This window comes from Salmo trutta, unplaced genomic scaffold (genome assembly GCF_901001165.1).
Source record: "Salmo trutta unplaced genomic scaffold, fSalTru1.1, whole genome shotgun sequence".
In the NCBI taxonomy this organism is placed as follows: Eukaryota; Metazoa; Chordata; class Actinopteri; order Salmoniformes; family Salmonidae; genus Salmo; species Salmo trutta.
Window position 1 is genome coordinate 875631 of NW_021823073.1, and position 21964 is coordinate 897594.

At 48.3% G+C, this 21964-nt stretch overlaps 1 protein-coding gene across 1 annotated transcript; it reads right to left on the reverse strand.

Annotated features, from left to right (window-relative positions):
* Positions 1-484: 484 nt before the first annotated feature.
* On the reverse strand, positions 485-7945 carry LOC115188760 (serine protease 23). Its single transcript, XM_029747578.1, has 2 exons — positions 7528-7945; positions 485-2096 (listed from the first exon to the last, which is right to left on the reverse strand). Exons 1-2 carry the CDS (start codon positions 7563-7565, stop codon positions 935-937), a joined length of 1200 nt encoding a protein of 399 aa, XP_029603438.1. The 5' UTR covers positions 7566-7945; the 3' UTR covers positions 485-934.
* Positions 7946-21964: the final 14019 nt, after the last annotated feature.

Consider the following 21964-nt stretch of genomic DNA (forward strand, 5'->3'; position numbering starts at 1 on the left):
TGAGGGTCAGGTACGACAGGGTCAGGTACGACAGGGTCAGTACGACAGGGTCGGTACGACAGGGTCAGCACTCTGGTGCTACGCAGCAGAGTGGCCTGTAGTGTTGTATTTGGTCCAGCAGGGGGAGCTATGGATATTTTACTCTGGTCCATTTGAAAAACCAACAGTTTGTACTGTGACAGTCTATACCTTGAGTTTACATTTTTGAAGAGCAGGGTAGCACCTTTGGTTGATGACAGGGTTACATTCATTGGCAATAACAGAGAAAAAAAGATGTCCCAACAGAGCTCGACAATCTATAGAATTAGCAGTGAACCTGCGTCTGTCTCTCCCTGGCTCTCCACCAATCTATAGAATTAGCAGTGAACCTGCGTCTGTCTGTCCCTGGCTCTCCACCAATCTATAGAATTAGCAGTGAACCTGCGTCTGTCTCTCCCTGGCTCTCCACCAATCTCTTACACGTCTTGTTCCTCTTATTTCATCCTTTCTTTCAGTGCAGTAAATGTTCTCTTCACCATCATGACACGTTGGTCCAGGGAGTCCCTGGTCAAAGCCATCTTCTAAAGCTCAGTCATAAGACCTTTCAGTTGTGTTTCAAAGCACAGTGTTGATCATGCAGTAAGAAGGGCACGAATACATTTGTACATTTTATTTCATGTACGATGGAAAGGGTTAGTGAGGATGTATGTATGTACAGTAGGACTTCCTGGGTGTAAATGTGAGTGGTTCTAGTTGTGTGTTGGCAGGATGTCTCTGCATGCAGAACGATGGATGTATTAGTAATGAAACAGTATTAATGCATGATGAAGTGTGTACTGCATGTGTATGAATGACACTTCCTCAGCAAGGGAAGACCCCCTTCACTTTCTCCTCCATCAATCTTCCGTGTGTGTGTGTGTGTGTACAGTATGTGCATGACATGTCCACCTCTTTCTCATCCTTCTCGGCAGTCTACATAGTTTCCCTTGATCCAGTAGCAGATCTGGGCGTATTTCAGAGGCGTCACCCTCACCGCCACGTTAAACTCCTGCGACGCCCCGTCTCGATCCACCCACTGGTGCCCTGAGAACACCCCGATCACCTTCCTCTCCCAGCGCCGCCGCCTCCGGTCCCACATACGAGCGTAGATCCCCGAGCCGCTGGCCCCGGGCTGGGCATCACAGTGCTGGTAGAGAAGGTCTGGCGTCTCCTCTCCAGCCCGGCAGAACCGGTAGACCAGCTGGCCCGGCCGGTCGTTGTCGTAGCCGGAGAACTGGACCCTGCGCCCGGGCAGTTGCTTCGCCGGCGGGGAGACGCCCAGCTTCATGTGGCGTCTTTTGTGGGCCTTCTTGAGCTCTAATAAGGCGTAGTCGTAGTCCATTCCGATGTCGTTGCCGTTGCCCTTGATCCAGCCTTTGGGCACGTGGGTGCGCTTGGCACGAATCCACTGGAACTTCATCTTATCTGGGGGTGATGGATGGGCGTTGGATGCATTGGTGGCAGAGGCAGGATTGGGAGAGTCACGCTGCTTTGGCTTCAGGAAACCCACCCGGAGCTTTTGCGCCCCTTTCACGTAGTTCTTCCCGTCGTGGACGCAGTGGGCGGCGGTCAGAACGTGCCGGTCGCCCACCAGTGTTCCGGAACACCCGGTGGACAGCTTGACCGCTGCCGAGAATGGGTAGTTCAACAGGAAGTCTTGCCCTACGATGCTGAAACGCCCGTCATGGCCAAAGATCTGACGTTTGCGTCGGGAAGGCAGTGCTGGCGTGGTCTGGGGGCGGGCGGTGTACCCGTAGATCCCCACGGCGGTTTCGGTGAGGCGACCGTTGCTATGGAGTGTCTCGTATGACAGGATGCTACGCAGGTCCCAGTAGCTGGGGGGAAGAGCCTTCTTGTGGCATTCCGGGTCACATGGGGAGGTGACGTCCAATCGTGCGTCAGCCTGGAAGTGGGGGGCGGGGCGGTCCTCTGTCACCTGGGGTAAGACCACAGGGACGCGCTGCAGGGGCCATTGGGGCTGGATAGGAGCCACTGGAGGGATGGAGAGGAGGAGGAAGAGGGAGAGGAGGGGAAGGGGGGATGGGATGGAGGGAAAAGAGGCCATGGAGGAGGGAGACCTAGAAGAGGAGAAAGGGAGAGGACAGGTGAGATCAAATCAAACTTTATTTGTCACATGCGCCGAATACAACAGGTGTAGACCTTACTGTGAAATGCTTACTTACAAGCCCTTAACCAACAGTGCAGTTCAAGAAGAGTTAAGAAAATATTTACCAAATAACCTAAAGTATAATAAAAAGTAACATAACAACAATGAGGTTATATACAGGGGGTACCGGTACCTAGTCAGTGTGCGGGGGAACAGGTTAGTTGAGGTAATTTGTACATGTAGGTAGGGGTGAAGTGTGATGTCACTAAATACCTAGACAGGTGAGATGTGGTGAGCTAGTAATACCTAGACAGGTGAGATGTGGTGAGCCAGTAATACCTAGACAGGTGAGATGTGGTGAGGCAGTAATACCTAGACAGGTGAGATGTGGTGAGCCAGTAATACCTAGACAGGTCAGATGTGGTGAGCCAGTAATACCTAGACAGGTGAGATGTGGTGAGCTAGTAATACCTAGACAGGTGAGATGTGGTGAGCCAGTAATACCTAGACAGGTGAGATGTGGTGAGGCAGTAATACCTAGACAGGTGAGATGTGGTGAGCCAGTAATACCTAGACAGGTGAGATGTGGTGAGCTAGTAACACCTAGACAGGTGAGATGTGGTGAGCCAGTAACACCTAGACAGGTGAGATGTGGTGAGCTAGTAACACCTAGACAGGTGAGATGTGGTGAGCTAGTAACACCTAGACAGGTGAGATGTGGTGAGCTAGTAACACCTAGACAGGTGAGATGTGGTGAGCTAGTAACACCTAGACAGGTGAGATGTGGTGAGCCAGTAATACCTAGACAGGTGAGATGTGGTGAGCTAGTAACACCTAGACAGGTGAGATGTGGTGAGCCAGTAATACCTAGACAGGTGAGATGTGGTGAGCCAGTAATACCTAGACAGGTGAGATGTGGTGAGCCAGTAATACCTAGACAGGTGAGATGTGGTGAGCTAGTAACACCTAGACAGGTGAGATGTGGTGAGCCAGTAATACCTAGACAGGTGAGATGTGGTGAGCTTGTAACACCTAGACAGGTGAGATGTGGTGAGCCAGTAATACCTAGACAGGTGAGATGTAGTGAGCCAGTAATACCTAGACAGGTGAGATGTGGTGAGCCAGTAATACCTAGACAGGTGAGATGTGGTGAGCCAGTAACACCTAGGCAGGTGAGATGTGGTGAGGCAGTAATACCTAGACAGGTGAGATGTGGTGAGCTAGTAATACCTAGACAGGTGAGATGTAGTGAGCCAGTAACACCTAGACAGGTGAGATGTGGTGAGACAGTAATACCTAGACAGGTGAGATGTGGTGAGCCAGTAATACCTAGACAGGTGAGATGTAGTGAGCTAGTAATACCTAGACAGGTGAGATGTGGTGAGCTAGTAACACCTAGACAGGTGAGATGTGGTGAGCTAGTAACACCTAGACAGGTGAGATGTGGTGAGCCAGTAATACCTAGACAGGTGAGATGTGGTGAGCTAGTAACACCTAGACAGGTGAGATGTGGTGAGCTAGTAATACCTAGACAGGTGAGATGTGGTGAGCTAGTAATACCTAGACAGGTGAGATGTGGTGAGCTAGTAACACCTAGACAGGTGAGATGTGGTGAGCCAGTAATACCTAGACAGGTGAGATGTAGTGAGCTAGTAATACATCAAGGGTCTTTCAGCTGATAAACAGACCCTTCTCTCACTGTTACATATGATTTAGTATTTGTTTATATGATGATGCTATTTCTTATACTAGTCATGCTGTCTATAGACACTGTAGTTCTGCTGCAGCGAGCAAAGAGACCAGAGAGATCTGTAGTTTTGCTGCAGCAATCAGAGAGATCTGTAGTTCTGCTGCAGTGACCAGAGAGATCTGTAGTTCTGCTGCAGCGACCAGAGAGACCTGTAGTTCTTCTGCAGGACCAGAGAGACCTGTAGTTCTTCTGCAGGACCAGAGAGACCTGTAGTTCTGCTGCAGTGACCAGAGAGATCTGTAGTTCTGCTGCAGTGACCAGGGAGATCTGTAGTTCTTCTGCATTGATCAGAGAGATCTGTAGTTCTGCTGCAGCAACCAGAGAGATCAGAGAGATCTGTAGTTTTGCTGCAGTGACCAGAGATCAGAGAGATCTGTAGTTCTGCTGCAGCGATCAGAGACCTGTAGTTCTGCTGCAGCGATCAGAGAGACCTGCAATTCTGCTGCAGTGACCAGAGAGACCTGTAGTTCTGCTGCAGTGACCAGAGAGACCTGTAGTTCTGCTGCAGTGACCAGAGAGACCTGTAGTTCTGCTGCAGTGACCAGAGAGATCTGTAGTTCTGCTGCAGCGACCAGAGAAATCTGTAGTTCTGCTGTAGTGACCAGAGAGACCTGTAGTTCTGCTGCAGCGACCAGAGAAACCTGTAGTTCTGCTGCAGTGACCAGAGAGATCTGTAGTTCTGCTGCAGTGACCAGAGAGATGTGTAGTTCTGCTGCAGCGACCAGAGAGATCTGTAGTTCTGCTGCAGTGACCAGAGAGACCTGTAGTTCTGCTGCAGTGACCAGAGAGATGTGTAGTTCTGCTGCAGCGACCAGAGAGATGTGTAGTTCTGCTGCAGCGACCAGAGAAACCTGTACTTCTGCTGCAGTGACCAGAGAGACCTGTAGTTCTGCTGCAGTGACCAGAGAGACCTGTAGTTCTGCTGCAGTGACCAGAGAGACCTGTAGTTCTGCTGCAGCGACCAGAGAGACCTGTAGTTCTTCTGCAGGACCAGAGAGACCTGTAGTTCTTCTGCAGGACCAGAGAGACCTGTAGTTCTTCTGCAGGACCAGAGAGACCTGTAGTTCTGCTGCAGCGACCTGAGAGACCTGTAGTTCTGCTGCAGCGACCTGAGAGACCTGTAGTTCTGCTGCAGTGACCAGAGAGATCTGTAGTTCTGCTGCAGTGACCAGAGAGACCTGCAGTTTTGCTGCAGTGACCAGAGAGACCTGCAGTTCTGCTGCAGCGACCTGAGAGATCTGTAGTTCTGCTGCAGCGACCTGAGAGATCTGTAGTTCTGCTGCAGTGACCAGAGAGATCTGTAGTTCTGCTGCAGTGACCAGAGAGACCTGTAGTTCTGCTGCAGTGACCAGAGAGATCTGTAGTTCTGCTGCAGTGACCAGAGAGATCTGTAGTTCTGCTGCAGCGATCAGAGAGACCTGTAGTTCTGCTGCAGTGACCAGAGAGACCTGTAGTTCTGCTGCAGTGACCAGAGAGACCTGTAGTTCTGCTGCAGCGACCAGAGAAACCTGTAGTTCTGCTGCAGCGACCAGAGAGACCTGTAGTTCTGCTGCAGCGACCAGAGAGACCTGTAGTTCTGCTGCAGCGACCAGAGAGACCTGTAGTTCTGCTGCAGTGACCAGAGAGACCTGTAGTTCTGCTGCAGTGACCAGAGAGATCTGTAGTTCTGCTGCAGCGATCAGAGAGATCTGTAGTTCTGCTGCAGCGATCAGAGAGATCAGTAGTTCTGCTGCAGCGACCAGAGAGACCTGTAGTTCTGCTGCAGTGACCAGAGAGATCTGTAGTTCTGCTGCAGTGACCAGAGAGACCTGTAGTTCTGCTGCAGTGACCAGAGAGATCAGAGCCCTTCTGAATGTGACCGGATGTCTGGACCGTCAGTCACAGCGGCTGGGAAACATTCTCCAACCCAGACCCGGCGAGCCCTGCATCGTATTTTTAGCCACTAGACTGGGGACGGGGGGGGGGGGTTGTGTGCACAAGGGACGAAGATTTCTGCCTTAGGAATTTTGAGCTGCGGTGGAATTCAGCCAAGCAGTTACACAACTTCCACTGTTTTAATATGGCTTAAAAATGTCCTTCCCCTGGGGTTAAAGGTTAGAGGTCAGGTGCTCTATTCAGCGCAGGGCAGCGCTGGAGGAAAGTTCCAGAGGCTGGGAGGGTGAGGATGCTGTGTTCGCTGTGTCAAGTAGGAGGAAACTCACTGTGTGGTTACGTCCCAAATGGCACCCTATTCCCTATTTATCCAAATGGCACCCTATTCCCTATGTAGTACACTATTTTTGACCAGTTCTCTATGGGGTTCTAGTCAAAAGTAGTGCACTTCATAGGGAATAGGGTACTCTGTCTCTCAGTCGTCACCAGTACAGACTGGAAGCAGGAACTGTATAGTAGTCTATCAGTAAAGACTGGAAGCAGGAACTATAGTAGTCTTTCAGTACAGACTGGAAGCAGGGACTGTATAGTAGTCTATCAGTACAGACTGGAAGCAGGAACTGTATAGTAGTCTTTCAGTACAGACTGGAAGCAGGGACTGTATAGTAGTCTTTCAGTACAGACTGGAAGCAGGGACTGTATAGTAGTCTATCAGTACAGACTGGAAGCAGGGACTGTATAGTAGTCTATCAGTACAGACTGGAAGCAGGGACTGTATAGTAGTCTATCAGTACAGACTGGAAGCAGGGACTGTATAGTAGTCTATCAGTACAGACTGGAAGCAGGGACTGTATAGTAGTCTATCAGTACAGACTGGAAGCAGGGACTGTATAGTAGTCTTTCAGTACAGACTGGAAGCAGGGACTGTATAGTAGTCTATCAGTACAGACTGGAAGCAGGGACTGTATAGTAGTCTTTCAGTACAGACTGGAAGCAGGGACTGTATAGTAGTCTATCAGTACAGACTGGAAGCAGGGACTGTATAGTAGTCTATCATACTGGTTCTATCAACTAGATTTATCCATAGGAATACAGCAGGCTGTAGAACAGTCTGCAGGGGTGGTGGCTTGTCCGTGGTAAAACATGTGTAGGTTTGTAAAGCACAGTGGTAGGATCAGGCAAACAACCCCTAAAGTGATGGTTCATTAATAAACATGTAATACCTTCCAATGAATGAAGTCATTCTGAATAAGAACATGTGTATAAACTATAGCCAACAGTAGCCTACTTGCATCTATCTGTATGGCTTCATGTCCTGGACAGTAGAAATGTCCTGAACCTGTTTCATGAACAAACAAACGGCAAGTACTGGTTAAAACAGTATCTCTTTTCTTCTGACTATCTCTTATCTCCATGACGTCAGCCAATACTTTGGGGATCTGATGTATCGGCTAAAATAACACGATAAAGAGTGACAATGACCTTTGCACTTTGTTATTAACAGATATCAACACAGTGTCCAAAACACGAACGTTTGCATTATAAATGTTGATGAAACTTTGTTTCACCATCGCTCACATATGCCTATAGATATACGTTTAAATCTGCTTGGGTATGAATTATTCCAGAACTTCTCAAAGAGTCTCGCTCAGATGCTCCCCGTGCTCATTAGCCTACACTAGACGCCTGAATAGGTAATTATATAGGAATGGTGGTGGTGAATAATAACCTAGATCACGCAGACATGAAATAAGAGGCTATAAAAGGTGAAAATTCTTACCCACGGAGCGCTTCAACCCACGTACGCTTGGTTTGCATTGGCAAGTGGCACGCGATGGGGGTCTGGGGAAGCTGCGGTTGTTACTGCTACCGCGCGGACATCAGAGGGGCATCGGTGCGATAACGCGGGTGCTGCGAAGGGGTGGAAGTAAAACTAGTCCTTTCAAAAAGTAGATCCTTACATCAGGAGAGAGGAGGTCAAATGAAAACGATGTATTCTCTCAAAAGATTTCAGAAGGCAACCGGTCCACTGTAGACGCTCCTCCATTGAAACAGGCGCTCGCTCGGTGGATTCTAACCGGAGTTTAATGACCACCAGCAAAAGCTACTGCCTCTGCTATAACCGGCCCGGTCACGTGGCTGATGATATTTTGCTTGTCATTTGCATGGCAACGATTTACGCTGACAAACAATATCAGAGATGAGGAAACTATTTGTTGTTGATTTATTTATGAACCTTCCCCCATTGAATTCTGATATTATTTCCAGAATGTTTGTATCCAGACTAAAGGCATGCATCAGTGAACATTCAGTTACAGTATGACACATGTCATCATCATCATCATCATCATCCTCATCAATCATCATAATTCTTTGCACCTGTTAGTGTTTTCAGATGATGATTTTGTGATACTGAATGTGAAGCTGGAGTTAGTGCCCTGCAGTGTTAAAACAATTAGGGTGTGGACTGAAGGAATGGAGAAGGAGAATGAGAGAAGAATAGAGAGAGCAAAGGTGAGGAAGGGAGGGAGGAGTACATAGCAGGAGAAGGGAGGGAGGAGTACATAGCAGGAGAAGGGAGGGAGGAGTACATAGCAGGAGAAGGGAGGGAGGAATACATAGCAGGAGAAGGGAGGGAGGAGTACATAGCAGGAGAAGGGAGGGAGGAGTACATAGCAGGAGAAGGGAGGGAGGAGTACATAGCAGGAGAAGGGAGGGAGGAGTACATAGCAGGAGAAGGGAGGGAGGAGTACATAGCAGGAGAAGGGAGGGAGGAATACATAGCAGGAGAAGGGAGGGAGGAATACATAGCAGGAGAAGGGAGGGAGGAATACATAGCAGGAGAAGGGAGGGAGGAGTAAATAGCAGGAGAAGGGAGGGAGGAGTACATAGCAGGAGAAGGGAGGGAGGAGTACATAGCAGGAGAAGGGAGGGAGGAGTAAATAGCAGGAGAAGGGAGGGAGGAGTACATAGCAGGAGAAGGGAGGGAGGAGTACATAGCAGGAGAAGGGAGGGAGGAGTACATAGCAGGAGAAGGGAGGGAGGAATACATAGCAGGAGAAGGGAGGGAGGAGTACATAGCAGGAGAAGGGAGGGAGGAGTACATAGCAGGAGAAGGGAGGGAGGAATACATAGCAGGAGAAGGGAGGGAGGAGTACATAGCAGGATAAGGGAGGGAGGAGTACATAGCAGGAGAAGGGAGGGAGGAGTACATAGCAGGAGAAGGGAGGGAGGAGTACATAGCAGGAGAAGGGAGGGAGGAGTACATAGCAGGAGAAGGGAGGGAGGAGTACATAGCAGGAGAAGGGAGGGAGGAGTACATAGCAGGAGAAGGGAGGGAGGAATACATAGCAGGAGAAGGGAGGGAGGAATAAATAGCAGGAGGAGGGAGGAGTACATAGCAGGAGAAGGGAGGGAGGAGTACATAGCAGGAGAAGGGAGGGAGGAGTACATAGCAGGAGAAGGGAGGGAGGAGTACATAGCAGGAGAAGGGAGGGAGGAGTACATAGCAGGAGAAGGGAGGGAGGAGTACATAGCAGGAGAAGGGAGGGAGGAATACATAGCAGGAGAAGGGAGGGAGGAGTAAATAGCAGGAGAAGGGAGGGAGGAATACATAGCAGGAGAACGGAGGGAGGAATACATAGCGGGAGAAGGGAGGGAGGAGTACATAGCGGGAGAAGGGAGGGAGGAGTACATAGCAGGAGAAGGGAGGGAGGAATACATAGCAGGAGAAGGGAGGGAGGAATACATAGCGGGAGATGGGAGGGAGGAGTACATAGCGGGAGAAGGGAGGGAGGAGTACATAGCGGGAGAAGGGAGGGAGGAGTAAATAGCGGGAGAAGGGAGGGAGGAATACATAGCAGGAGAAGGGAGGGAGGAGTAAATAGCAGGAGAAGGGAGGAATACATAGCAGGAGAAGGGAGCGAGGAGTACATAGCAGGAGAAGGGAGGGAGGAGTACATAGCAGGAGAAGGGAGGGAGGAGTACATAGCAGGAGAAGGGAGGGAGGAGTACATAGCAGGAGAAGGGAGGGAGGAGTACATAGCAGGAGAAGGGAGGGAGGAGTACATAGCAGGAGAAGGGAGGGAGGAGTACATAGCAGGAGAAGGGAGGGAGGAGTACATAGCAGGAGAAGGGAGGGAGGAGTACATAGCAGGAGAAGGGAGGGAGGAATACATAGCAGGAGAAGGGAGGGAGGAGTACATAGCAGGAGAAGGGAGGGAGGAGTAAATAGCAGGAGAAGGGAGGGAGGAATACATAGCAGGAGAAGGGAGGGAGGAGTAAATAGCAGGAGAAGGGAGGGAGGAGTAAATAGCAGGAGAAGGGAGGGAGGAGTACATAGCAGGAGAAGGGAGGGAGGAGTAAATAGCAGGAGGAGGGAGGAGTACATAGCAGGAGAAGGGAGGGAGGAGTACATAGCAGGAGAAGGGAGGGAGGAGTACATAGCAGGAGAAGGGAGGGAGGAGTACATAGCGGGAGAAGGAAGGGAGGAGTACATAGCGGGAGAAGGGAGGGAGGAGTACATAGCGGGAGAAGGGAGGGAGGAGTACATAGCGGGAGAAGGGAGGGAGGAGTACATAGCAGGAGAAGGGAGGGAGGAGTACATAGCAAAGGCATTAGATGAAAGACTTCTCTGTGTTCTAGAACTGTCTCTGTCTCCATGGTACCACTGAAGACTGCATATTGCAATCCCAAGCTTCTATTGTCACCCACCTACTCCTAGTTACTGCTCTGTCACAACACGCACACACACTCCTAGTCACCGCTCTGGCAGGACACCCACACACGGACTGAAACACACACACACACACACACACACACACACACACACACACACACACACACACACACACACACACACACACACACACACACACACACACACACACACACACTCCTAACTCACAGATTTGGCAGGACACACACATTCCTCTCTGCACACACACAAACACACACACACACGGCGCAGAATATGCAGAGTCCTTCAGATGCATATTATACATACACAACACACAAACACACAACTGTTGTTTTACGAACAGCAACAGTGCGCGTATGTATGCCCAAGGTTGGCAGGCACACTTTACTGGTTTCAGGCGTTAGCCTCCTGTCACGTCCTGACCAGTAATAAGATTATTTGCTATTGTAGTTTGGTCAGGATGTGGCAGAGGATATTTTGTTTATGTGTTTCGGGGTGATGGTTTATGTAGTAGGGTGTTTGATTTATTATTTCCGGGTTTTTTGGTCACTGCTCTATGTTAGTCTATTTCTATGTACTTTCTAGTTAGTCTGTTTCTATGTTTAGTTAATTGGGGTGTGGACTCTCAATTGGAGGCAGGGGTTGTCTAGTTGCCTTTGATTGAGAGTCCTATATATTAGGGTGTGTTTGTGATTTGTGGGAGGTTGTTTCTTGTTTAGCTGTCTATGCCTGACAAGACTGTATTTCGTCGTTCATCATTTTTGTGATTTTTGTAGACGTGTTTGTTTGGTTTTCCTTCTTTCTCCTATTAAAAGAAGATGAGTATACAACCCGCTGCGTTTTGGTCCTTTCCAGACGACAACTGTGACAGAACCTCCCACCACAAATGGACCAAGCAGCGGAGTAAGGAGCAAGGGGAATTCAATATGGACTGGCGGGAGAAATGGACGTGGGAGCAGATTCTGGCCGGAGAGGGCCCATGGAGGAAGTCTGGTGAGGACCGGGAACGCTACTGGGGAACACGACTGCCGTTTAAGCCCGAGAGGCAGCCCAGATAAAAAAAATTGGGGGGGCACATGGGTAGTTTGGCTGGGCGAGGTTTGAGCCCCAGGCCAAATCCCCGTACCTTTTCTGGGCAACCAGTGAATGGACAGGTCCCGTGCTTCGGGGTAATGGGTACTGTGGCGAGGCCAAGTATTTTTAGGCCGGTACGCGCAATACCAGCGCCCCGCATTTGCCAGGAGGAAGTGGGCCTCCAGCCAGTTAGAGTGATGCCAGTTCTGCGCTCGAGACCGCCAGTACGCCTCTACGGTCCAGTGCGTCAGCCCTGTCCGACTCGTCCTGTTCCCGCTCCCCGCACTAGCCCTGAGGTGCGTGTTCCCAGGCTGATACCTCCAGTACCAGCACCACGCATCAGGCTTCTAGTGCGTCAGCCCAGTCCGACTCGGCCTGTTCCCGCTCCCCGCACTAGCCCTGAGGTGCGTGTCCCCAGACTGGCACATCCAGTACCAGTACCACGCATCAGACTTCCAGTGCGTCAGCCCAGCCTCGAGAGTTTGGCAATAGTGTGCAGTCCAGAGTATCCTTCAACAGTATGCAGTCCAGAGTATCCGGCAACAGTGTGCGGTCCAGAGTATCCGGCAACAGTGTGCGGTCCAGAGTATCCGGCAACAGTGTGCGGTCCAGAGTATCCGGCAACAGTGTGCGGTCCAGAGTATCCGGCAACAGTGTGCGGTCCAGAGTATCCGGCAACAGTGTGCAGTCCAGAGTATACGGCAACAGTGTGCAGTCCAGAGTATCCGGCAACAGTGTGCAGTCCAGAGTATCCGGCAACAGTGGGCAGTCTAGAGTATCCGGCAACAGTGTGCAGTCCAGAGTATCCGGCACCAGTGTGCAGTCCAGAGTATCCGGCAACAGTGTCTAGTCCCGAACCGAGGGAGACTGCCTGTGATCCGGAACCGAGGGAGACTGCCTGCGATCCGGAACCGAGGGAGTCTGCCTGCGATCCGGAACCGAGGGAGTCTGCCTGCGATCCGGAACCGAGGGAGTCTGCCTGCGATCCGGAACCGAGGGAGTCTGCCTGCGACCCGGAACCGAGGGAGTCTGCCTGCGACCTGGAACCGAGGGAGTCTATCAGCGACCCGGAACTGAGTAAGTCTGACGATTCGGAACTAGATATGATTAACTGTATATCGAATGAGTCTGCCTTCAGTATGGAACGGAAGAGGTCTGCCGATGATCCGGAACGAGGGGAGTCTGCCTACGGCCCGAAACTGATCAAGTCTGTCTGCATTCTGGAGGACAGTAGGCCGGAGCCAGAATCACCTCCGGTATAGGTGGGTTGGGGAGGGGGGGTGTAGCCACCCTCCCTTCCCTCCCTTTAGTTTAGGGGGAATTTTTCATTTTTGTTGTTGTTTTTTTAATTAATTTTTTATTTATGAGGTGCATCCGGGGTCTGCACCTTTAGGGGGGGGGGGGGGGGGGGGTACTGTCACGTCCTGACCAGTAATAAGATTATTTGCTATTGTAGTTTGGTCAGGATGTGGCAGAGGATATTTTGTTTATGTGTTTCGGGGTGATGGTTTATGTAGTAGGGTGTTTGATTTATTATTTCCGGGTTTTTTGGTCACTGCTCTATGTTAGTCTATTTCTATGTACTTTCTAGTTAGTCTGTTTCTATGTTTAGTTAATTGGGGTGTGGACTCTCAAATGGAGGCAGGGGTTGTCTAGTTGCCTTTGATTGAGAGTCCTATATATTAGGGTGTGTTTGTGTTTGTGATTTGTGGGAGGTTGTTTCTTGTTTAGCTGTCTATGCCTGACAAGACTGTATTTCGTCGTTCATCATTTTTGTGATTTTTGTATACGTGTTTGTTTGGTTTTCCTTCTTTCTCCTATTAAAAGAAGATGAGTATACAACCCGCTGCGTTTTGGTCCTTTCCAGACGACAACTGTGACACCTCCGTGACAGTCAACACACAGCAGGGTTTCTTCAACTGTACTACCCACATGTTGCCCTTCTGGCCTGAATCCAGAACTAAAACTACATTTACAATGACAACAAGGTCATAAAACTGACCACACAGTCTACAGAGGTGTATAGTGTTGTTTACTATTTACTATCATACTGTCATTACCCATATCTAGTGGTGTTTATACAGTATCATACTGTCGTTGCCCATATCTAGTGGTGTTTATACAGTATCATACTGTCGTTACCCATATCTAGTGGTGTTTATAACAGTATCATACTGTCGTTACCCATATCTAGTGGTGTTTATACAGTATCATACTGTCGTTACCCATATCTAGTGGTGTTTATACAGTATCATACTGTCATTACCCATATCTAGTGGTGTTTATACATTATCATACTGTCGTTACCCATATCTAGTGGTGTTTATACAGTATCATACTGTCATTACCCATATCTAGTGGTGTTTATACAGTATCATACTGTCGTTACCCATATCTAGTGGTGTTTATAACAGTATCATACTGTCATTACCCATATCTAGTGGTGGTTATACAGTATCATGCTGTCGTTACCTGTATCTAGTGGTGTTTATACAGTATCATACTGTCGTTACCTGTATCTAGTGGTGTTTATACAGTATCATACTGTCGTTACCTATATCTAGTGGTGTTTATACAGTATCATACTGTCGTTACCCATATCTAGTGGTGTTTATACAGTATCATACTGTCATTACCCATATCTAGTGGTGTTTATACAGTATCATACTGTCGTTGCCCATATCTAGTGGTGTTTATAACAGTATCATACTGTCATTACCCATATCTAGTGGTGTTTATAACAGGATCATACTGTCGTTACCCATATCTAGTGGTGTTTATACAGTATCATACTGTCGTTACCCATATCTAGTGGTGTTTATAACAGTATCATACTGTCGTTACCCATATCTAGTGGTGTTTATACAGTATCATACTGTCGTTGCCCATATCTAGTGGTGTTTATACAGTATCATACTGTCGTTACCCATATCTAGTGGTGTTTATACAGTATCATGCTGTCATTACCCATATCTAGTGGTGTTTATACAGTATCATACTGTCGTTACCCATATCTAGTGGTGTTTATAACAGTATCATACTGTCGTTGCCCATATCTAGTGGTGTTTATACAGTATCATACTGTCGTTACCCATATCTAGTGGTGTTTATACAGTATCATACTGTCGTTACCCATATCTAGTGGTGTTTATAACAGTATCATACTGTCATTACCCATATCTAGTGGTGTTTATAACAGTATCATACTGTCGTTACCCATATCTAGTGGTGTTTATACAGTATCATGCTGTCGTTACCTGCATCTAGTGGTGTTTATAACAGGATCATACTGTCATTACCCATATCTAGTGGTGTTTATAACACTGTCATACTGTCGTTACCCATATCTAGTGGTGATTATACAGTATCATACTGTCGTTACCCATATCTAGTGGTGTTTATACAGTATCATGCTGTCGTTACCCATATCTAGTGGTGTTTATACAGTATCATACTGTCGTTACCCATATCTAGTGGTGATTATACAGTATCATACTGTCGTTACCCATATCTAGTGGTGTTTATACAGTATCATGCTGTCATTACCCATATCTACTGGTGTTTATACAGTATCATACTGTCATTACCCATATCTAGTGGTGTTTATACAGTATCATGCTGTCGTTACCCATATCTAGTGGTGTTTATACAGTATCATACTGTCGTTACCCATATCTAGTGGTATTTATACAGTATCATACTGTCGTTACCCATATCTACTGGTGTTTATACTGTAAAACAGACAAGTTGTCTAACCGTACCAGCTGTCTGTTTGAGATGAATCATAACCACACATTCGTTTTGATTTACTTAGGATTTGTTTTTAATCAAACGCACCCAACTATTGATCTCATAAAAAAGGCTGGGCTTGCGGTTTCTGATCAGTTCAACATGCAATGAATCTGCCTGATCGCTGTTAAAGCATCTAAGATGTGTGGATGCTGAATAACTGCAGAGCCTCAGTAAAACTACCATGATGTTTCAGTCCAATATGCAATGATTGTTTATAGTTAAAGCATCAGAGAAGTTGAGGACAAAAGGTGGAGCCACATCCCCCAGTCAAGACCATGAGTCAGGCATGATTCAGGGCCACCAGAGAGCATGGTGTCATATTGTTGGAGAGGTAGCCAGCACCAGAGAGCATGGTGTCATATTGTTGGAGAGGTAGCCAGCACCAGAGAGCATGGTGTCATATTGTTGGAGAGGTAGCCAGCACCAGAGAGCATGGTGTCATATTGTTGGAGAGGTAGCCAGCACCAGAGAGCATGGTGTCATATTGTTGGAGAGGTAGCCAGCACCAGAGAGCATGGTGTCATATTGTTGGAGAGGTAGCCAGCACCAGAGAGCATGGTGTCATATTGTTGGAGAGGTAGCCAGCACCAGAGAGCATGGTGTCATATTGTTGGAGAGGTAGCCAGCACCAGAGAACATGGTGTCATATTGTTGGAGAGGTAGCCAGCACCAGAGAACATGGTGTCATATTGTTGGAGAGGTAGCCAGCACCAGAGAACATGGTGTCATATTGTTGGAGAGGTAGCCAGCACCAGAGAACATGGTGTCATATTGTTGGAGAGGTAGCCAGCACCAGAGAACATGGTGACATATTGTTGGAGAGGTAGCCAGCACCAGAGAACATGGTGTCATATTGTTGGAGAGGTAGCCAGCACCAGAGAACATGGTGTCATATTGTTGGAGAGGTAGCCAGCACCAGAGAACATGGTGTCATATTGTTGGAGAGGTAGCCAGCACCAGAGAGCATGGTGTCATATTGTTGGAGAGGTAGCCAGCACCAGAGAGCATGGTGTCATATTGTTGGAGAGGTAGCCAGCACCAGAGAGCATGGTGTCATATTGTTGGAGAGGTAGCCAGCACCAGAGAGCATGGTGTCATATTGTTGGAGAGGTAGCCAGCACCAGAGAGCATGGTGTCATATTGTTGGAGAGGTAGCCAGCACCAGAGAGGTTCACACCGTTATAGATGGGTGATCAGGGCTCTGAGATCGATGCACACATGGGCACACATAAACGTGAGCACACACAGACACACACAAACAAACGTGTGTTTATGCACGCATGCACATACACACACACACATCCAACAATGTGAGAGCATGGAGATAGTTGGATGAACTGGCTCTGTGAACACACACACCCACACAACAATGCAGCGACATGGTCCTGGGTGAACTGTGTTCTGTCTGTGAGTGATTAGTAGGTCGTTGGCCAGGTCCAGGGTGGGTTCTACTCTTCATCGCACGCTGAACCACCTAACAATGAGACTTCCTATCCTGCTCCCCCTCTTTATCTCTGTCTCCTGCTCTCTCTCTCTTTTCCCCCCTCTCCCTTTCCCTCTCTTGCTCTCTTTCTCTCTCTTTATCTTTCCCTCTCTCTCTCTCTCTCTCTTTTCCCCCCTCTCTCTCTCTTGCTCTCTTTCTCTCTTTATCTTTCCCTCTCTCTCTCTCTCTCTCTCTCTCTCTCTCTCTCTCTCTCTCTCTCTCCCCCCTCTCCCTTTCCCTCTCTCGCTCTCCCTTTCGCTCCCTCTCTCTCGCTCTCTCTCGGTTTGCTGTGTAACTGGGTCAGCAGCCCTGCCAACTGAGCCTAACCCCCATTCACTCCCAATGCCAATTCTACAGCCTTGGACAGAGCTGACCTCTGTGAGGCCTTGAATTAAGTATTCAAATACACAAGAATATTCATCCATGGTTGGACTTCTGCATTATAGAAAGTGTAATTGGTCCTCCGTTGGTTAGCAACCTTGACTACAGTATGCACAATGAGTCATCACTATGTTGGATGAAAATCTCCATTGTCATAGGCGTCATAAGGATAGGACCAAGGCACAGCGGGTAAAGTGCTCATACTTAATTTATTCGATGAAAACACTTAAACAAAATAAACAAACGATGAAAAACAGTTCCATAAGGCATCCAGGCTATACAGAAAATAACCACCCACAAAACACAAGTGAAACAAACCTCAACTAAATATGGCCTCCAATTAGAGACAACGACAACCAGCTGTCTCTAATTGGAGGTCCTACCAAAAACCCAACATAGAAATAGAAAACTAGATTTAAACATAGAAATAGAAAACAGAACCTAAACCAAAAACACCAAAACACACAAAACAAACACGCCACGCCCTGACCAAACTACAATGACAAATAACCCCTTTTACTGGTCAGGACGTGACATCCATGATACTTTTGGTTGAATCTGAAGGGGTTGAGTGTGTATCTCTGACACAGCCTGTGTGTTTGTTCATTTGTTTGTGTGTGTGTTTGTGATGTTGTTTGTCCTCCAGCCAATCACATGTCCTGAGTTATAACGAGTATTCTCTGCAGCTGGATCAGTAGACAGACTAGGAGACAGGCGGACTAGGAGACAGGCGGACTAGGAGACAGGCGGACTAGGAGACAGGCGGACTAGGAGACAGGCGGACTAGGAGACAGGCGGACTAGGAGACAGGCGGACTAGGAGACAGGCGGACTAGGAGACAGGCGGACTACGAGACAGGCGGACTAGGAGACTGGCGGACTAGGAGACTGGCGGACTAGAAGACAGGCGGACTAGGAGACTGGCGGACTAGGAGACTGGCGGACTAGAAGACAGGCGGACTAGGAGACAGACAGACTAGGAGACAGACAGACAACCTCATTTGGCCAATGGGAGAAAGGTTATTTGAATGGGCTGACATGGTGAGAGATGCTGTTTGTTTTGAGTTGTTATGAAAGAGGCCATCTTGTTTGAGCTAATGGGTTGTCGTTGCCACGGGGACACACATTCTCCAGAGTGGAGTTCATGTACATTTTTCCCCTCCTCTTCATTCTCCCCACAGAGCTGAACTGAGCAGACACAATCAAACAAGTGTGATGCTGGATTCCCCTCTCTGTGTATCTCTATCTCTCCCTCTCCCCTTTCCCTCCCTCCTCTTCACTCTTCCCTCACTCACTCAATCCCTCTCCCCCATCTCTCTCTCTCTCTCTCTCTCTCTCTCTCTCTCTCTCTCTCTCTCTCTCTCTCTCTCTCTCTCTCTCTCTCTCTCTCTCTCTCTCTCTCTCTCTCTCTCTCTCTCTCTGTCTCTGTCTCTGTCTCTCCCCCTCTCTCTCTCTCTTTGTCTCTCCCCCTCCTGCTCTTTCTCTCTCTCTTCATCCCTCTCTCTTTCTCACTCTCTCTCTCTCTCCCCCTCCCGCTCTTTCTCCCTCTCTCTCCCTCTCCCCTTTCTCACTCTCTCTCTCTCTCCCCCTCCCGCTCTTTCTCCCTCTCTCTCCCTCTCCCTCCCTCCCTCCCTCTCTCTCTTTATCCCTCTCTCTCTCCCTCTCTCTCTTTCTCCCTCCCGCTCTCCCTCCTTCTCTCTCTCTCTATCCCTCTATGTCTGTCCATCCCATCATCTGTCCTTTCTCTCTCTCTCCGTCTCTCTTTCTCCTCACTCCCTTCTTCCCTCTCTCCTTCCTTGTTTGTCCATCCCCTCCTGTGTCCTCCCACTGATCCTTCAATCCTCTTGTTCTCCCCTGGCAACGAGGGAAACAGCTGTTCAAGAATCACAAGACCCGTTGGAAAAGCGAAGCCGTCCAAGAGGTCCTCTGAGTAGAACATTCGCTGTGAAATCAGGGGGAATGCAAACGTTGAAATGGGAGAATAACTGTAAGCGAGGTTAACTATCCAAAACAATGGTGTGTGAGAGGAGGTCCACCAAGTCGAGAGCAAGCTGTTTCCCCGCTAGTCTGATCTGAAGGGGCTGCGTACCAAATGGCACCCTATTCCCTATTTAGTACACTACTTTTGACCAAAATGAGGGAGTAGGGGGCCATTTGGGACACACAGGGTGTTGATCTCTGAGCTGGTCCAAATGGTTGGAGGGTCACGGGAAAGGAAACGTCTGTTCTCTGCGTGACTAGCAGGGTAATTCTATCTGACTAAGGTGGTTGTGTTTCATTAGGTGTCGTTCCTATGGGGTCCTGTTAGTGTCTCACGGCCTTCAGTTCAGTGTTGCTGAATCTTTCATCTGGACCACAGACTGAGAAGCGGTGCTGCCTACTCCTTGGTAAATAAGAGTTGATATTAAAACGGACACTTGAGAACTGACTGAGTAGATAGAGGGTGTATCCGCAATGGCACTCTGTTCCCCATATAGTGTACTACTTTTGACGAGAGCGCTATGGGTCCTGGTCCAAAGTAGTGCACTATGTAGGGAATCTGGTGCCATTTGGGGACCGGTCAGCAACATTCCAGGGACCGGAGTTGGGGTGGGTCATAATCATCTCTCCTTCCTGAAGTGTGCACTAGTTCACTACTCCACATGAATTTAAAAGAAATGGATTGGTGTTGGCTTGGAGAGGGAGTTTACAAATACCAGTCATTTCTTTTCAAATCCATGAAGGCTAGTGAACGAGTGTCTCCCTTCTTTTCTCTCCTCCTCTCTCCCTTCATTTCTCCCTCTTCTCCTCCCCTGTCCCTTAATTTCTCCCTCTCCTGTGCCTTCATTTCTCCCTCTCCTCCTCCCCTGTCCCTTCATTTCTCCCTCTTCTCTCCTCTCCTGTCGCTTCATTTCTTCCCTCTTCTCCTCTTTTTTATTGAACCTTTATTTAACTAGTCAAGTCAGTTAAGAACAAATTCTTATTTACAATGACAGCCTACCCCGGCCAAACCCTAACCAGGACGACGCTGGGCCAATTGTGCGCCGCCCTATGGGACTTCCAATCACGAACCAGGGTCTGTAGTGATGCCTCTAGCACTGAGATGCAGTGCCTTAGACCTCTGCTCCACTCGGGAGGTCTGCTGGACAGCGACGTCATAATGAGTCAGTCAGTCACATTATGGTGTGTAATCCACTAAACATAATTTGATCATAACATTTTATTTAGTTATGGTCTGTCTGTCCGATGCTGTCCTGGCCAAACTCATATCTCTGCCGTATGACCACCTGACCTTGGCGTCTCTCTCTGCTCCTCTTCAACAAGCTCTGTTCTGGTTGTCCAGAGTCGCTTAGGCCTCGTCCCAAATTGATCCGTATTCCCTGTATAGTGCACTAAATAGGGCATTGGGTACCATTTGTGACACAGACGTAGCTACATAGCTCAGATAAAAGCAGAGCAACAGTTTGTTTATGCAGCTGAAGATTTCACTGGAGCCGCTTGAATCCTTCCTGCCCTGAGGGCATAGTAACAGAAACAACAACAGCCAGTATAGGATAGGCACCAGTCCTGGCTCTGGTTACATATCTACTAGATATGCATTTCCTCAAGTTAATGTTTAGTCAAGATGTATGCGTTTATGAGGAACTTGTGAGGATCATTGTGTAGAGGTGTCTGACTCAGAGCTACATACGTGTATTCAGTGTTAGTATGTGTCTCTGGTAAGACTGTGATGTCACAAAGGGCAAGGAGAGCCTTCAGCATGCCACACAGGAGTATTGATGCAGGACTAGATTCACCCAGTAGGCTACTTTATGTTACTGTGAGCGAGAACAAGAAGAGAAGCTTTATTGTGCGAGACGTTGTGCTTACAGCTTTCCTGAACACATTGGTTTGTCATGTGGTCCTGGGACAATCCCAGCCTTCTAGGCAGGAGGAGAAACATGGCGTTCAGCACGGTGTGGCGCCGGGCGGGGCGGGGAGTCAGAGGCACTGACATACTGAACATGTACCTGGTATTCATGCAGGAATCCATTTACCCAGTAGACTACTTCATGTCAAAGAACAAGAAGAGTGGTTTCATTGTTTTCCTGAACTCGTTGTCTTGTGGACCTGGGATAGTCCCGGTTCTGCATTAAAAACAACACCCTATTGCCTATATAGAGCACTACTTTTTACCAGGGTTGGCAACCTATTCCCTTTATAGGGCCCTGGTCAAAAGTAGTGCACTAAATAGGGAATAGGGTGCCATTTGGGATGCATATCTAGCCTCCCAGCCTCCAGGACATGGGTTGGGTGTGGTGCGGTGTGGTTGGTGAGTCAGAGGCATTGGACAGAGCAGAACAGAGCAGAGAACAGAGCAAATAAGAACTTAGCATAACAGAGCAGAACAGACCTGCCTGGATGAGTTCTGTCTGTGTTATAGATCAAGAGAGACAGCTGTGGGCTCAGTGCTTGTGAGGCCCTGTAACAGGAAGTGGGCTTGGCTTTACATGGCGGCTCACTGGCCGGGCTGGGCTGGCACGTCTGTTGTGTTTTCCCCCTATGACAGACAGACAGAGCTCACTGTTCTGATCCATTGGGACACTCAATTGGACACATATTTGTTCTATTCCAGCACTAATCAAGGATTTAAACTAACTTGATGATTAGTTTACCAGTAATGCTGGCATTGTAATAGAAACAATATATGATGGATATGACAGACGAGGATATGATGGTGCAACCTGGTCTCAGAGCACTTCATATTATTCTGTCCGTAAATCCGAGACAGTGTGACATGTTACATTTCATATGGAATATATTAATTTGT

What these genes read in the sequence shown, in the direction of transcription:
- LOC115188760 (XM_029747578.1), bottom strand. Translation starts at nt 7,565, where the DNA reads ATGCAAACCAAGCGTACGTGGGTTGAAGCGCTCCGTGG. An exon ending in TGGGTTGAAGCGCTCCGTGG is followed by an intron (nt 2,097 to 7,527) that starts GTAAGAATTTTC and finishes CTCCTCTTCTAG; the next exon opens with GTCTCCCTCCTCCATGGCCT.